Source organism: Cervus canadensis, chromosome 1 (assembly GCF_019320065.1).
Source record: "Cervus canadensis isolate Bull #8, Minnesota chromosome 1, ASM1932006v1, whole genome shotgun sequence".
Taxonomy (NCBI): Eukaryota; Metazoa; Chordata; class Mammalia; order Artiodactyla; family Cervidae; genus Cervus; species Cervus canadensis.
In genome coordinates this window covers 13,452,714-13,471,029 of record NC_057386.1, presented here as the reverse complement: position 1 = coordinate 13,471,029, position 18,316 = coordinate 13,452,714, and the positions used below count along the sequence as shown (strand labels likewise).

Sequence of the window (18,316 nt, the reverse complement as noted above, 5' to 3'; positions counted from 1 at the left end):
AGAGATGCTGCTTTGTGAATAGAACAAATGCATCTTTGTTAACAATAATAACATTTTTTCAATACAACCACTTTAATTTCAATGGCCAGTTATCAAAAGTTCTTAAACACAAATATACCTGGAATGAATACTGAGGTAATTTAAAGTTAAAAGTTTAAAATTAAAGAAATTTCTTTATACACATGTTCATTAGACACTTTATTTCCCCCCTCACTGGCATGCTAGTCATTTTAAAAACAAAAACAAAGGAGGCTTCATTTCTTTGTTCTAGTGAATCTCAACGGAAATCATTCTTTATCTTTAATTAGCTCAGAGTTAACAGAGGGGCTTAAACTATGTGACCAGGGGCTTTCAAAGATTTTTATGGATGTGAAGAAAGATTTAATAATGAAGATACTCATTATTAGCTTGTTCATAATAGTGAAAAACTGAAAACAACTCTGAGGCCTGATAGTATTATGCAGGAATTAAAAATGATGCATAAGAATATTGAACACTATAAAGAAATGACTTTGGTATATTGTTAAATAAAAAATTGGAGGTAAAATAAATCATTTTTGCCAGAAAAAATGAGAGTACACTTCTAAATGTTAACAGTGATTGTTTTGAGGAGTTGAAATTTTAATGTTCTCCTTTCGCTTATCTATATTTTCTAAATTTTCTACATCAAATCTGAATTACTTCTGTAAGAAAGAAAGAGAATGTTATTTCAAAATCAATTATTTGGAGTCATTAGAAGATGGATACCATCAATTTGCACTGTATAAAATGTATAAGAAGATACATTTTAGAAAAGAGTATTTGCCAATTCTAGAATCATGATCCCCCCCCTTTTAAAAGTAACAGTTAAGAAACAGTTACAGAAAACTTCATCTTAAAGAAAAAAAACCTCTCAATTAGACCACATAATAATGAACATTTCTAGGGAGTTCCCTGGTGATCTAGTGGTTAGGATTCAGTGTTTACACTGAACAGACAAAAAAAAGAAAAAAGAATGAACCTTCTAGTACAGGGGAGGTTCTCTAAAAGATAATGATAATTTGGTCCCAGCCAATGCTGAAGGAAAATATGTTTGCCTAAATTGTGAACTATCCTCTCATACTATACATGCTTATGGAAATGATGTCAATATTCCTCAGTAATTTATGGAAAGCCTAATCAAGTGAAAATGTTCTTATTCAGGTTATCTGATAGAATGCATTACATCTTGCTTCGGCAAAGTGTATTACCTCGAAATCTATAAATGAGTCAATTTTTTAGTAAATTCAATTACATATGCCTGATGATGGATTATACTCTTGGAGCTGATTCATCTTCATTACTAATTGATTTTCAATGATCAGAGTCACTTCTCACAGTTTAGGTTCAGATCTCTTTGTCCCCAGGAAAAAAGTGCTTATGTATATCAGATAAACTCTTAAAGGAATCTTATGTCAATTATTTTGCAAATAACTGAATTTAATTATCCCTTAATTTACAGATCTGAAAGGTCATAATTTACTTTTTTCAAGTAGAGTTTCTTAAATGAAGTCTTCTTAAACAAATAACACTGGCCTAATGGCCTGATTTAAGAGACTACTGGAACTATTACCAAAATTATTCTGATAAGGAAGCTAAATCCTAGTATCTTTGACACTTGGCCATTAGAGGGTGACTGATCATCTGGCGGTATAAATATTCTCTTTGTCGCAAGATTTCCTGTCTTTGTCCTCTTGCAAGACCGTTTCTGTCCTTCTTTTTCTCACCCTCTTTCAGGTGAGAGAGTGAGCAGACTTCTATTCCAGCATGTAAACGTCACACTAAATTGGCCTGGGTAGAACCCTCTCCTCTACCACCAGCCCAGCTTTATTAAAGAAGCTCCGGACTCAGACGATTTGGTAAGAAGCTCCTTCAATTTTTTAAACCATAAACTAAGCAAAATATACCTCTGTATGAATCCTGGTCTGCTTCAACTGTTTTCTGCTTTATTATAATATGTGGATTTCAATTATCATTTACTTATTGAATCACTCAATTAATGTGTGAATTATGTTCCATAGAAATAATTCAAATAGTACTGGGTTATATAGAGAAAAGAGTTTGATTCCTTTTAACTTCCTGTATCAATCCCATTCCTTCTGGAGATACTACTGACAGATTTTTTTCTATGAATTTGCATGTATGTTAGTATTACACACACACATACAGTCTCATTTATTTTCACATTTATGGAATCACACTATAGTATACTATATGATACAAGTTGCTCTGGCTTACTTTTCCCACTAATGGAAAATGAACACAGAACTACTTTATTCCTTTTAACACACAATATTTATCATATAAGCAGTATCATAATTTACTTGACCATATTTCTGTTGAAGGACATTTACATGTAGACTAGATTTTAGCTCTCATAAGCAACACTACACTGAATAGCTTTGTATTTATATTCAGGAACATGTATGTGTATTCCTTAAGAATGAGTATCTAAAAAAAAAAAAGAATGAGTATCTAAAGGTGGGATTACTGGGCCATAGATAATTTGTATTTACTATCATCAGTTTTTATAGAAACTGTTAGTATGTTCTCCCACCTATCCAAAACTGGATTATCACTTGTTTTAAATTTTGCTATCAGATGGGCAAATGTCATATCTTCTTGCCATTTTCATTTCATTACACTTCTTGTGATTAGTAGAGAGGCTCTTGGTTATTTGCATTTCTTCTTCCATGGTTTACCTATTTAGGTTGTTTCCCTTTTTTCTATTGAGCATTGGGTTTTTGATTTATAGGACCTCTTTATATACTGTGGATATTAATCCTCTGTTGGATACATATATTGCAAATAGCTTCTCTCAATCTTTCAGCTTTGTTTATGGTGGCAATTTTCTTTCAATCATTTTATTAAAGATTTCACTGGAAGTGGAGGCAAGATTGTATATCTGAAAGGCCTTTAGGGCAGAAGTCAGCTGAATGTACAGAGACACTACGAATGCCACCAAACAAAATGTCTGCAGCCAGGAATATTCCTTCATTACAGTTTTAATAAAGACTCATATAGCTTAATTCAATGACCTATTCAATGGCACATTATATTTTATTTCCTTCTACAAATATTTTCTCTCCATTTCCAGGCCCGTCAGCCTAAACAGAAGTAACTTTTTCTTTTGTTGTTGTTCCAAGTCAAAATGGAAGTCTTAAACAGTGGCTGGGTCCAGAGGTCAGAGGAAGCTCCAGCAATCAAGAATTAGGTCAGATACCCCTTTGACTTCAACAAAATGGTGGCATCCTTTGGGAAGTGCTTAAAAAAAAAAAAAGGCTATAAATTCAACAGGTGCTTATTACGAATAGTTCACTTTTTTTTTTGTAGTGAAAGCAGCTAATCCTCAAAGCTTGGTGTATACTTCCTTGTAATTCAGATCACAAGATCTAGAATTGTAATCTACAGTTATGATTTTTTCTACAGTTCTTAATTTGGGGAGGTGGAGAGCAGAGGCACAGATCCCTTTGAAAATGTGATGGAGTGCAATGGATTCTTTCCAGAAAAATGAATGTAAACAGACACACATAAAATGCTGTATAAGAGACATGGAACTTAAACTCATGATTCAGGAAACCTGTGGCCATTGGAAAATGCTGGCTTGGTGAAATCAACCAGCTAATGCTAGCCTCTGAGTCAGCTTCTTTCTCCAACTTCAGCTTGATTCTTTCATTGTTAAGACTGCTCTTGGGACTCCAGAATGATCTCTAAGTCATTTTTGTGAGGGAGTTTCATCTATACTAGCCAGAACAACCCCCCTATTTTTTGGAAGGGTCAGGATTCATGAAATTCCACTCAATCACAGCCTGCCGTGGGCAACCCTCTGTGTTCCTCTCAAAATACTGTCAGATTTGTGAAGCAAAACCACGCTTTGGTGAAGCTGGGCTGCCTATTTTTATTCACCTCTTCTTTTACCCCATCTTCTGAAATATGCAGTCATTTTTTCTGATTAGTGTTCCAGTCATGCAGGAGACACCCAAGGCTCATGGATAAAGACCAATCAAGGCTTTCAAAACCAAACTCAACTACTCCAACAGTAGAAACGGTTGTAGTTTAGAACAAACAAGAGCAGAATAAAATCCGTTTAGGGAAATAGTTACTGTGACAGTCAAATGCTAAAATTCAGGAAGGATACAAAATTAATCCTTGGGCAAGAAATGATTACTGTCATCTGTAGTGTCCTTTTTAAAAAAAACAAAACAAAATGCAACTCAGTTAAGCACTGGAGGTGGTGAATCTAATTAGGGAGAAAGACATCACACAGGGCTGCCAGTGTATACAGGTATACAGTTTGGGCACCGTAGGAGCGCCGCCCAGGGTCAGTGGAGCTAAAACTCAGCCCTCAGCCGACAGCACGCGCTGAATCTACTTGGAAGAGGCGCCTTTTCGTAATGCTTACAAGGCACCAGCGTTCAGCAGTTGGCCCTGAAGACATCTACCATTTTCTAGTCTAATTAAATTTGGACTGAATTAATTAAACTGCCCTTTCAATCTAATCTGATTTAAAGTTGTTCTTAAAACTTTTGGGACTTCCCTGGTGGTCCAGTGGTTAACACTCTGCATTTCCAATGCAGGGGACTTGGGCTCGATGCCTGATTGGAGAACTAAGATTCCACATGCCCTGCATTGTGGCCAAAAAATGAAAATAAAAACCAAAAACTGAAAAAAAAACCTTTAGGATTCACCTGGAGGGCTTGTTAAAACACAAGGGGGTGTGCTAGGCTACACCCCCAGAGCATCTGATTCATCAGGTTTGGGGTGGAGTATGAGAATTTGAAACAAGTACCCCAGGGATGCTGCAGTTGCAGGCCCAGGACCTCACTGGGAGAATAAGTGCCATAAGCTATAGGAAAGGGTTTCTTTACTTTGAACCCTTTCCAGGTTTACTAGTGATAAAGCCTCAATGAGCTTGTATAGACCAAAGAAAAATAAGCAAATTCAGGTACCCAAAACTGAAGGGCTGTTCTGGTGGGCGATGACACACCCATTTACCGAAAGGCCTGCTGCTGCTGCTGCTAGGTCACTTCAGTTGTGTCCGACTCTGTGCGACCCCATAGACGGCAGCCCACCAGGCTCCCCTGTCCCTGGGATTCTCCAGGCAAGAACACTGGAGTGCGTTGCCATTTCCTTCTCCAATGCATGAAAGTGAAAAGTGAAAGTGAAGTCGCTCAGTCGTGTCCGACTGGCGACCTCATGGACTGCAGCCCACCAGGCTCCTCTGTCCACGGGATTTTCCAGCCAAGAGTACTGGAGTGGGGTGCTATTGCCTTCTCCGGAAGGCCTGCAGTATGCAGCATTACCTTGAATGAGGGGCTGTGGGCAGGGTTCTTAGCATTTAGTTGATTGAGTATCTGCATCTGTGTAATGAAGGAGCTACCACTTTCCTGGCAAGCTGCTCAGCTGGGGACAAGGATGCCAGTAATTTACATGAAATTGATGGGGTGGGTCTCAGACCCTTTGCTGAGTGAAAAGGCTGCTTGTTTTGGTTGGGGCTAGGACTGTATATACAGTGGGTGGAGGCCTTCTCTGGGGGAGTACACGGTGCCCTGATGGTCTACATCCACTAAACCACATGCTGTTTTTCTGCACTCAGATACAGAGAGGGCTTTTTGTCAGCAGGCTCCTTGAGTTAATTCCTGTTTCCACCTCTCCAACTTAAGTAGGTCTTTTTAAAGGCCTTCCTTTGATGCGTCATTTTAGCTTTGGGCCCTTGTAATAGTCTGAGATTTTTATTTATTTATTTACTTTCTTTTTTGGACTAAAAGTCTTTAAGTCTCTCGGTTGCTGAGGGCTTGGTTGGAATGGAAAAAAAATCGGCCCTTGTCTTCTGCCCTCCAGCCGCTCCTTTATAGACGCCCGTCCACATTCTCTTGTCCTTTATCCTGCCTCTACTCAGTCTCTTTTCTGATCAACAGGCTTGCAGTGTATTGTCTTTCTTAGCTAGTGTGCAGCTACCCTTTTTGATGCTGCCTTTTCTGAAAAGTCCTCGAAGGCCTCATGGTATTCCAGAGAAATCCATTACGTTGCCCTGTCTCCTGGTCTTCAAGATGGTCGAGTTTTGGCTCTTCAGGCTTCAGTTCACTGACCAAACTTCTCACCAGCTTGAGCCTATTATTCTTTGCATATCCTTTTGAAATTCCCTTAGGATGCCAAGAGCGTGGACGAGGGCAAGTTGGGGGAGACCAGCAGTTGCTAACCTTTGGGTTGTCTGTGATCCCTCTAAGGATCTGTGAAAAGCTCCCCAGACAAAACCACCAGAAAGATCTGTTTAATGATCTGGGGAATTAATTACCGGAGACTCTGCCGCCCCCGTCTCACAACAGACACCCACAAAGAAGTGCTGGGGAGGCTTGCGACAGAGTGGCCAGTCAGCCTAGTGCTGCCTGTCAGCAGCATCCTGGGTCCTGGGGGTGTGTGGTTATTGCTGTTGCTTGGTTGCTGAGTCGTGTCCAACTCTTTGTGACCCTATGGACTGTAGCCTGCCAGGCTCCTCTGTCCATAGCATTTCTAAGAAAGAATACTGGAGGGGGTTGCCATTTCCTTCTCCAGGGGATCTTTCCGAGCCAGGAATTGAACCCAAGTCTCCTGCATTGGCAGGCGGATTCTTTACCACTCAGTCACTAGGGAAGCCCAGAGACGTGTGATTAAGAGAAAGCAAATGGTGATCTTTCAAAAGCATCTCTTCTAGAGGTCTGCATTTGGGCAAACCATGGAAGAGGCAAAGATATATTTGCTTTTCAGAAGATGTGGATCTGGGAAAACTGTGCAAAAAAAGGGGGAAAAAGAAAGCACATCCATAGCCTATAAAACCCTATTTTTAAAAATATGGTTCAGAAACAGCTAATAGTCACTGTCTTTGTCCGTTCAGTCCACTGTAATTTTTCACTTTAAATTTGATGCCTTCAGCCAAGAAGAGAGAGGGCATTGGTGAAACAATGATACAAAGGCACCAAAATGCAATCGAGGTTATGCTGAGAACAAATTCAACGTGACTTAGGAAAAGGCCAAAGAGAAGAGCATTTTCATTAGGCAATCAGATATGACCCAAGTCACCAACTGGGTGTGTTTGTTTCTTTTTATAGCCAAGGACTCTAGCCTCTGATGACTGATTCTGGGAATGTAGGGGATTCACGTGGACAAAATGATAGCGCTGCAGATATGGGAAGTGTGGTTCATTCATCACGGGATGAAACAAACCTTGTTTCTTTTCACTTACTGGAAATATACAGAACAGGTTTAATTCTTCTCAAATCATTTTTTAAAAAGCCGGAATAGTCTCAGTTAGAATTAAGGGGGCACCAGTTCCTTTGCCCTTGAATCCTGGCAAGAGTCCTTATGTTTTTGGTGAGGGAGTGTTTCAAAGGACTCAGGTCCAAGGACTGCTTTCACCTGATATGACGCTTAACGACAAGATCAAGGCAGCATTGATCGTGAGGTCTGGGATAAATTAGAGGGGTTTGAAGCCAATCCAACAGAGGATTATAGAACCCTGCAGTATCAAGCATGCAAACATCAAACATATTGAGGTCCTACTTAGTCAATAATTAAGTGCTGTGGTTATTTTAGACCAAGCTTCTATCATTACATTCTTCTTCATTATGTCCCAAGGACAAAGCTATTTTCAATACAGGAAGCAATAGCTCTGCCTTTGTTGTTGTCTTTCTAGGTAGCAGTTGAAGCCAGATGGACTGAAAGTTGAAGCCAATGTGTTATGAAGTTGTTCTATAACTGATTTTGGGGGAGTTGACTTACCATACCACTCATCAACCCAAGCAAAAGCCTGTCTATGTCCAATCAGAAGGATATCTCGAACCACCTAAAAAAGCAAAAGAAGGAGGTTGATAGAATACCAGGTTTAATTAAAACTATCTGGAAAAGGAATGGTTTCCAATTCTAGGAAATGTGACAGTTACAAATTTCTCCATCCCTCTGTCCATATGGGATGACAATTAGAGGCGGACATACTTACTCTCAGAACTTTTCCATGGTGTACACATATTTGCTGTAAATTAATCTCTTTATCTTATTTGAAAGTTGGGCTGGAAGCTGTTCAAAATAATGACAACGACTTGGCAGTCACACAACAGTGACTGGAACAAGTCTCCAGGGCTGATCACCCTCAGATTTTTCTCTTCATTTATCTTTACCTAAAACAGGTTCTACTTTCCATTTGCGGAAGGGTGCACCTCACAGGCTCCAGGGGGTCATAAATGTTGGAAATCAAGCGCATTTATTTGGATAGAAAATCACCTCCAAGAAAAAGCACTTAAAACTCTCTCTTCTCTAGTGAAGTATCCTAAATATTGGTAATTTTTTTTTTTTTTAAATAATTGAAGGTGTGGGATTCAAGATAAGTAGATATCTTTCTAAGCTTGGCTTTCATGTATTAGAAGTCAGGGGAGGGAGCAGTTTAGTCAACTATTATGTTAACTATTATTGAAAGTCATAGAAATAAAAGACCTGAACCAGAGTAGAACATAATGGGAATGATGAACTTGACTGGAGATGAAAGGAATGAAATTATTTCTTATGGTGACACATAATGGCAATAGAAGATTAAGAAAAATAATTGTAAAGAGTTTGTGTGTTATACCATTTATGTGTTTTTATTTCATGGTATTCTTTTTTTTGTCTTCTGTCGATATAAATACAGCATGCCTTTTTACCTTTCTTAGATACTCAGTGCTCTCCTTCCAACATTTTTTTCCTCCTGACAAACAAATCTAGCAATTGTCAAAAACCTCTTGTAGAAGGTTCAAGCATGTTTCAAGAAAAGAAGGATTTTAATTCAGTGAATTTGCAGAAACAAGGGAAGCCTTCATAATGAAGTGTTTATTATTCCAGGTCTATGGATATCTAGTGAGGCTTTTATGATTTGGAAGGAGGAAACATGTAACGAAAATAAACAACATGAAGCCATGCACACTTGAGTGCTGAGTGTGTCAAATTCATGGAAATTAAAAGAACAGCATCGAGGCATCAGTAAATACGCCCTATTGCATTAAGCACAACACAGCTGTCTGCTGGAAACAAGAATTCAATAATGTGCTAATGGCTCGCTTTCGAACATTTTTTTCCCGTTAACTGTGAATAGATTCTTCAAAAACAAAAGGTGTTCAGAGAAAGGCATCCCTGGCACTTGAAACCCACGCAAATAAGAGCCTCAGATTCTCATTACTGGCTCGTGTGCCACAGCAGGTGTGTTTTGGGGGTGTTGATGACACTTCATTATATTTGGAAATGGGCAATGGGAATGTCTATTGCTAGAGCGTAATTCTTACAGGTATTTTAGAGAAACGGAGTCTCAAAACTAGAAAAGAAACACAATGACCCCTGTGGCAATCTAAATATGTTTTGTGAGATGAGACAATGAAACATACTATGATAGTGGCCCCAGTAAGAGGAGATCATTTGGGTTTTTTTTTTTTAAAAAGGTGGGATGTTGTAGAAGTCAAGAATATACTGCCAGAGACAGACGCAGAGCTGAGGCTGGAAAATATTTACTCTGGGAGCCTAGACTGTCTTCCTGCTTAATAACTGGGACACAGCAGGAAAGCAGCAGGTCCCAGAACTTGATTTCTATGCGTGCCACTTGGCTCTCACCCCTGGCTGGGCAGAAACGGATTCTAGAGCTCAGCAGATTAGTACCTTTCTCTGTCTCAAATTTATTCCAGGCCCTGCTATTATCAGGAAAGCAAGTTCAATCTATTTCTTGGACCCAAATTCAAGATTTATACATTTTACTATCAATTGGCTCCCCAAGCTCAGTAGACAAATCCATCTAAGTAACAAACAGCTCAGTGCATTAAGGTTAAATTCCAGTGCCCCCAAAAGAATTTCAGAAAGCTATTCCTTATCAGTTTTTAAGTGGAAAAATAAACAGATATCCAGCCTATCTGGAATGTAGAGACAACTTGGATAGTACTTATTCTCATGAAAATAGGAGTTTCAAAGGGCAATGCTCAGCACTGCATTTCCAATTAATTTCCATGAGGTTAAGAGTTATGTTCAGTTCAGTTCAGTCCAGTTGCTCAGTCGTGTCTGACTCTGCGACCCCATGAACCGCAGCACGCCAGGCCTCCCTGTCCATCACCAACTCCCAGAGTTTACCCAAACTCATGTCCATAGAGTCGGTGATGCCATCCAACCATTTCATCCTCTGTCGTCCCTTTCTCCTCCTGCCCTCAATCTTTCCCAGCATCAGGGTCTTTTTGAATGAGTCAGCTCTTCGCATGAGGTGGCCAAAGTATTGGAGTTTCAGCTTCAACATCAGTCCTTCCAATGAACACCCAGGACTGATCTCCTTTAGGATGGACTGGTTGGATCTCCTTGCAGTCCAAGGGACTCTCAAGAGTCTTCTCTAACACCACAGTTCAAAAGCATCAATTCTTTGGTGCTCAGCTTTCTTTATAGTCCAACTCTCATATCCATACATGACTACTGGAATAGTTATGTTAGAAGCACCCAATAAACTTATATCATCACTAAATGGGTTCCTGCTACAAAATTAACATGTTTAGCCAAAGGAGGTATACAACTAAAACCTGTGTTTTGAGCTTGCCAATAATTCTTTGGTAACAGAGTTATTAAAAGGGCAGAAATGCTGGGGTACATCATCTCATGGAACCACTGGGGTTTCTTCTTCTGTCTCTTGGGGCAGCTTCTACCTCAGGTGTCTGCATTTGCAGGATCTTTTGAGCGAGGACTATCCTTGGGGGGACAGTGCACACAGATAAACCCTGTGTCTCTGCCTGGAACCTGCGTGCCCAAGTACCAAGTACAAGAACCTCTTTTAGGAACTAGTCAGCCCGAGAGAACCATACTTTGAGAGCCCAACTTCCTGAGCATACTCACCCAATAGACATGGAAGTCACAAAATGAGAGGTGAAGTGTAAGAGATCTGTCAGTAGAAGAGAGTTAAAAAGGAGACAAAATTCATTTTCATGGAAACAGGATTTTCTAGATGCAGGCAACTTGTATTGGTTCAGTGCTTACACATCTGTTGGGCACTGGGCACTCTGGTTCACAACAAAGACGGTTACTTTGCCCACAGCCCAGGAACTGCCAACCATTTACTTACCTTGTGTACAAATTGTTCCACTCTGGTCTGAAGCCCCCAGACCTCGAACTTCACGGTCACCAGCTTGTAAGAACACATGATGGGCTGATGACTATCTCTCCAGCCTTCCCTTAACTGTCCCCGTCCTGTCTTCTCTGACTTGAAGTGTTTAGGATCCTGGAGGAAAAAATACATCAAAGAAATGATAACTTAAAAGTTCAACCATCATTTATATGAAATAAGTGAATATGGAAAGCTAAGTGAAAGAAACCAATCACCATAATAAGTACCTCAAGGAAATGAGTGCTTCTGGGGAGGGAAGGGCTGGTGATCTTGAGTGTGGCTATGTAGCATTTTTGAATCTTCAGTACCAACTTTCTATGCTATCACCTGAACCAACCCAGGAACTGCCATTGAAATTATACATATAGACCTGGGAAGATTATGATGATAACATTATATATGAAAAAGGCATAAGCATAGAGTTTGGTCCATAGCAAGCGCTCAACTGATGTTGGCCATTACTGTACTTCCCAAGGCAGTCAGTGAAGCCTCTGATGCTCAGCCCTACAGTCCAGGGAAGAATCAGCAATGCCTTTCCAAAGCACCCTGGAATTGCTGGTAAAAGATCTGATGTTTAAGATGATGGGACTAATTCCTGCCTGACTTGTGTTCCTATACCACAAAATGCCAGTAAAAACAAAGAGAGAAGACCAATAAATCAAGAGGATACCACGAGGGAGATTACAGGAGATAATCTCCAAAGATGGCCACCATTAACTCCCTCCCTCACTGTGCCTGCGTGTTGTTGGAGGCAAGTTGTGGAGGCTACTTCCCCTCCTCATGAATCTAGACTGGTCTGTGACTTGCTTTGACCAAAAGAATGTGGCAGAAGAGACGCTGTGTCAGTTTGGGTCTTTAAGAGGAGCTGGAGACCAGAAGTCTGCCGCAATGCAAAACGTCTTGTTTGATTATCCTGAGACCATCATGGAGTGAGGAAGCCCAAGCCAAGCCTGCCACATGGAGGGCCACGTGGAGAGAGGCTCACTCATTCCAGCTGAGAAGCCAGGCATATGAACGATAAAGTCATCTCTAATATTTCAGCTCAAGCCTATACCACGAGGAACAGGAGATCCTGTCCAGCCAAGCCCAGTTGAGATGGCAGAATTGTGAGAACTACCACACTGTTGGTTTAAATCACTAAATTCTGTTTTCCTAAATGGCTAGTCAGTCATCCTATTACTGGCTTATATATTCCTATATATTCCTTCTTTTTTCCCCCACACTGTGCCGCTTGTGAGATCTTAATTCCCCAACCAGAGATTGAACCCAGGCAGTGAAAGCACAGAGACCTAACCACTGGACCGCCAGGGAATCCCCATAAGCCGCTAAATTCTGGGATGAACTGTTACTTAGCAAAAGAACAAAACAGAAACATCATGTGGATTCCAAACAGATGCAATAACTGGATCTCCAAAGACAAAAGGGAAAGAATGCTGCTTTGTTCTTTCCCAGCACTCTCCAAAAGTTCATACCATTAGGTACATCCCCGAAAACTATACACAAGGAAATGTACACTGCCAAGCCATTACTGCAACTTAAAATACAAAAGTTGGAGTTAAACAGGGGAAGCTGGTTTCTTTTCCCATCTGCCCTTTGACTTTCCCACAAGAGCGAAGTGATGGTGAATAATGAGCACACACCAACAACTATCTTGAAGCTCAAAAGACATGGCTTTCACATTGTGGCCGATCAGAATACACAAAGGCAAACCCTTGTGAACCTGAGTGACGGTTGTCCTACTCCAGTTAGCAACTGGGTAAACAAAGGATAGTTGCAGAGCCAGCAAGCAGTTGAAAGCAAGAGACCAAAGCTCCTGGCAACCCAGACATGTAAGAGACAAAGGACCCAGCAAACAAAACAAGTGTGGTCGTGGCCTGAGCTGCCTTCCTTTGTCTCAGGTCTTGTGCAGGGGGCCTGAGAAAGACCTGAAGATGGAGGCCCCTGGGTCAGCTGGGTGCACCCCACACTCATCTTCCCAACACTAGTACCTGATTCATGGACTAGCCCCAGCTTGTTCTTTCAGCTGACCACTGCGGAACTTGAAACGATACCTATTGTAGAATCTTCGTGTAGAATCATAGATTCCAGGCATCTCAAGAATAAAATAAGGCTCTGCAATAATAATTGTGAAACACTGGTAGACTGCATTTCCAAAGTCGTTAAGACTTGTGGGGCCTCACAGCAAACTTCAGATCTGAGAAAGACCAGAAAAGTACTGCCTGCAGAGTGAAAACGATGGAGACGCTTAAATTTGTGTGTGGTTCCTTTTCCTCATGGAACTACAAAATTGTAAAATGATATCAGGCTGTCACGAAATAAAGTTTTGGGAAAAGATTAGAAGAGTGTACTGTATTTTCAAGATGCAGAATGGGATTTTTCAGTTGGAAGTGGTAATTTGACTTCATGCCCTTGATTTTATGGATAAGGATACTGAGGCCTCAAAGAATGAAATGTTTTTTTTGTCCTCAAACCATAGGCGCTTGGTAACAGGTTTGGGACAAGAATACTAACCTCCCCTAGTTCTAGTCAAATGTTCTTTCCACTACATTTAGTTTTAATATTAAACAGAAAAAGGGTGTTTTTGTTATAGCCAGATGCCAAAGAAGCAATAACAATTGGGCTTTTTATGGCAACAGTGTGTTGATTTTTTGAGAGTTTGGCGTCATATCCATAGCTGCTGATTTCATCTAGTAAATCCCATACATGGCCTATAATTAGGGATTCACTTTCAAAGAGTTGGAGGGAAGTAAGGGAGAAGGATTTACCAGAGGACTCCATTAATTCAAAACTCAAGATCAGAAATGAACATCCAGCTGAAAGCCTCTGGATGACAATAAGCAAAACAAAAAAATATACAAATAAAAAATTTTAAAATCCAACCCAACCACTAGGTCCTTTTTCGTTTTTTTTCCCACTAGGTCTTATTTGAAGTATTCTGGTCACTGCAAATGTCCCCCTTTACACAGTCTACCCCTCCCCCTCTATTCATTTTCCCTACCTTTTCCCCAAGTACTCATTTCTTTTGAAATCTCAAGAGAAATCTCTCTCAAATCTCATTCTCTCACTTGGGTTTGTGAATATAAACATCTAAACTGTCCCATTCATAGAGCAGTTGACCTTTCTTACAACTTTAAAAATTTTTTTATTTTTAAAATTTCTAGTTTGTTTCTTTCTATGGCTATAGTATTTTGTATTCTGATTGTATTTCATATCGTATCGTATAGTATTTTGTATTTTGATTCTGATTCAAGCTCAGGTATATTATTTATTTTTAAGAAAATAACTGGATTGTTTTATGTTTTAAACTTTCATTTCCAGGTTTTCTTATTTATAAAATAAAATTTATAAACCTCCAACTTCATCTTGATGCCAAAAAGTTGGCCTCTGTGCAACGGCGCTGAATCAAATCTTGCAGATAGTTTTGGGTGAAGTAGAAAAGAACAACTTTATTGCTTTGCCAGGCCGAGGGGAGCAAAGTGGGCTTGTGCCTCAAAAATTGTGTTTCCAACCTGGGGAGGATTTGGTGAGGAGTTTTATAGCAATGCTTTAAGGGTGGAGTTGCTAATAAGGATGGGGTATATGCAGAGCCTGTAATCCTTTAATCTGACTTTAGATGGTCTCCTGATGAGTTTCTTTGGTTCCTTTAATCAGGCCTCAGGGGGTCTCCTCCCTTGTTTCTGCATCCCCTCCCTTCCCTGACAGTTGTTCAATTGCTCAGTCATGTCTGACTCTTTGCTACCCCATGCATGGTCTGCAGCACACCAGGCTTCCTTGTCCGTCACCATCTCCTGGAGCTTGCTCAAATTCATGTCCATTGAGTTGGTGATGTGACCCAACCATCTTGTCCACTGTCGTCTCCTTCTCCTCCTGCCTTCAATCTTGCCCAGGATCAGGGTCTTTTCCAGTGTGTAGGCTCTCCACATCAGGTGGCCAAAAATGTATTGAGCTTCAGCTTCAGCATTAGTCCTTCCAATGAATATTCAGGATTGATTTCCTTTAGGATTGACTGACTAGTCTGATCTCCTTGCAGTCCAAGGGACTCTCAAGAGTCTTCTTCAACACCACAGTTCAAAAGCATCAATTCTTGGGCGCTCAGCCTTCTTTACACATCCATACATGACTACTGGTGAACTATAGCTTTGACTATACGGACCTTTGTCAGCAAAGTAATGTCTCTGCTTTTTAATACGCTACCTAGGTTTGTGATAGCTTTTCTTTCAAGGAGCAAGTATCTTTCAACTTCATGGCAGCAGTCACCATCCACAGTGATTTTGGAGCCCAAGAAAATAAAGTCTGTCACGGTTTCCATTGCTTCCCCATCTACTGGCCATGAAGTGATAGGACTAGATGCTATCATTTTATATTTTTGGAATGATTTGCAATGGTTAGAATCTGCCCTTTGGGACTCAGGTAAGGTCATGGAGGTTGGAGTCTATTCCTTAACACAAGAAAAGGGGACAGATAAAGGCCCCCCAAACCACGGAACTCCTGGAGCCAAGAGAAGCTAGAACAGGCAAGAAAGGGTTTTCCCCTAGAGCCCCACTGTCACTAAGAACTTCCGTTGTCCAGAACTGTGAGAGAAACCTCGGAGGATGAGGAGTATGGTTAAATCCCCATTGCCTCTGATCAAACTCGTCTTGGGTGGGGTCTCTGCATCCAGCATTTCAGAAGCTTCCCGGGTCCCAACTGAACCACTACTCTAAGGTACGAATGTCATCTCTGTGCTCCAGACGAGGAGCCTGAAGTTTAGAGACAATAGTTGATGTACCCACATTCTAGGACTCAAGCTCAGGTCAAACCGACTCTCAGACCTGGGCTCCCTGCACCTAGACTATGAAGATTCTCATCTGAAATTCTGGCACAATCTGTCAGAGGGGAGCTTCAGTCTCCTCATCTGCATGAAGGTGTTAATACTAACTCCGCTGTGGGACTGCTGCAGGGCTTAAGCTGGATAATGTCGGCAAGTCCACAGCCCAATACCCAACAGGTGATGCATGAGACACAGGAGATGTCCCAGAGTGATAAGAGGCATATGATACGGAAACATCCTTGAGAGATACCACAATTCAATTTCCTCAAATCTCATTAAGATCCTCAGAAGAAAGGAAGCAGGAATATCTTAAGTGCTCTATGATCACTTCATTGTTATCCTGTGGTTGAGTGTATAGAAAAATGATTGCCAAAAAATATGGCTGTCCACCATCATGCTGGTGTCTTTGTGCCAGTGAGAGGCAGTTGGGCATTTCCATTTTCTGGAAGCTGTTGCCCATCAGTGTCTGTAACGATGGTGGTGGAAGAAATCCCAAGAAAAGGGTTTTTGCTTATTGAATGCTTCTGACTAGGTTCTGGGCCAAGGACAAATGACAGTCTTCAACATTAGAATCAATTCCTTTCCCTCTTTCTCTTATGTTTCAGGAACAAAGTTGAACAAGCCGAGAGTAAGGCAGATTGCCCCACTGTAGGCTGCTCCCTTAGAGGAAGGGATTTTACTGATGGCACCAGGTTCTGAAACTACATGAGGGCACACACAGGAGATGGTCTATCCAAGCTGGGAGCTTCCCTGGCAGGTGGACACCCTCGGCAGCTATCTTCCCATGTCAGGATGGACCAGCCTTGAATCAGACAATCTGGGCATCCTAAGGGTTATTAATAGCTTTCCTCCTGAAGAGCTGAGAGCTAAACAGAGATAAATGCAATCCTTTCCTTTCAGTAATCTTCCCAACTAGGGTGGAGCTTGTTTCCCTAACAGGGAACCCAGCTGTATGTAAGTTTGCTAAGGTGGCCGTTCAAAGTACCACAAACGGGCTGGCTTGAACAGCAATGTACTCTCTCAGGACTCTGGAGGCCAGAGGTCTGAAATCAAGGTGTTGGTGAGGTAGGTTCCCACTGGGGGCTGTGAAGAGGAATCTGTCCTACCCCTCTCTGCTAGCTCTAGTGGTTTGGTTTGCTGAGACTTTTAGTGTTTCTTGACTTGCAGATGTGTACTCTGGTCACATGTTGTTCACGTTCCCCTCTGACTCCTCCGTAGCATGTTCACCCACTTGGTCAATGCTCTTGCTTTGAGGGCTCCACCCCGCAGCTGGCTAGCTGGGAATATGCCAGTCTTCAAGTTCCTCTGGCCGGGGGCTTCTAAATTCATCCACAGCAAGAGCCCTGGCTCTGAATCCCATCGGTGCTCCCTAGGCCTGGCAGATGGCAAATTGGACGCTTGTCGTTAAAGCCCATCTGTATGGAGGGAGCTGAGCTGGTGCCAGGGCTTCTCCCCGGGGCCAGATGGACCATACTGGCCACCCTTCCTTCGGCGCGGATGCATCTTCTTTAGAAGGCTTCCTCCTTCCTCACCCCGGAGGTCAGTCACACCTTCAGGTTTCATCTATCTCGCACTTGGACAAAGCAGAACAAAGATGACGCTAAGGGCTTTGATTAGTGCAGCCGACGTGAAACTGTGTCCCTGCATTTGTCAGGACCTGTCTCATACCTGGGAGGTGCAAGGAGAAACCCGCAGGAGATCTCAGCCTGGCTGGAGCACAGCTTGCATCTCCGAGGCAATATTATTGGCCGACATTCACTGAGATATAAAGTCTTTGTGATTAATTACTCTTTCAATCTGAACCACAAAGGACGATAGCCAACAGGGGCTTGCCTCTGGGGGGAATATCCGCAGTTCCGCTAGGCCCTTCAGGAGGCCGTGTGTGCACCCACCTCAGCCAGGCTTCCCCCGCCGCCGCGTATTACACGCGCTCCCCACCGCACCCGTCCTCACATAGAGAGGACGCCCGAGGAGCTCCCCCCACCGGTCCCTCACAGAAGAGACCGGCCCGGGAGAGCTCCGGCCCCCGCTAAATTACAAGCCTCCCCCACCCCCACCGTGTTCCTCACAGAGAGTCGCCTGTAAGGAGCTCCCGCCCCGCTAACTACACCCCCCACCCCACCGTCCTCACAGAAGAGTCGCCTGAGGAGCTCCCGCCCCGCTAACTACACCCCCCCCACCCCCACCGTCCTCACAGAGAGTCGCCTGAGGAGCTCCCGCCCCGCTAACTACACCCCCCCACCCCCACCGTCCTCACAGAGAGTCGCCTGAGGAGCTCCCGCCCCGCTAACTACACCCCCCCCACCCCCACCGTCCTCACAGAGAGTCGCCTGAGGAGCTCCCGCCCCGCTAACTACACCCCC

The 18,316-nt window shown here is 42.2% G+C and overlaps 1 protein-coding gene across 5 annotated transcripts in view; it reads right to left on the bottom strand.

The window, feature by feature from the left end:
• PITPNC1 (phosphatidylinositol transfer protein cytoplasmic 1) overlaps positions 1 to 18,316 on the bottom strand; it is a 262,354-nt gene that overhangs the window by 9,979 nt on the left and 234,059 nt on the right. For all 5 annotated transcript variants that reach the window (XM_043464325.1, XM_043464303.1, XM_043464332.1 and 2 more), the window contains exons 7-8: positions 11,102 to 11,257; positions 7,774 to 7,837 (exon numbers count right to left, since the gene is read on the bottom strand). In XM_043464325.1, coding sequence (XP_043320260.1) covers positions 7,774 to 7,837; positions 11,102 to 11,257 — 220 coding nt within the window. The remainder of the gene's footprint in view (positions 1 to 7,773; positions 7,838 to 11,101; positions 11,258 to 18,316) is intronic.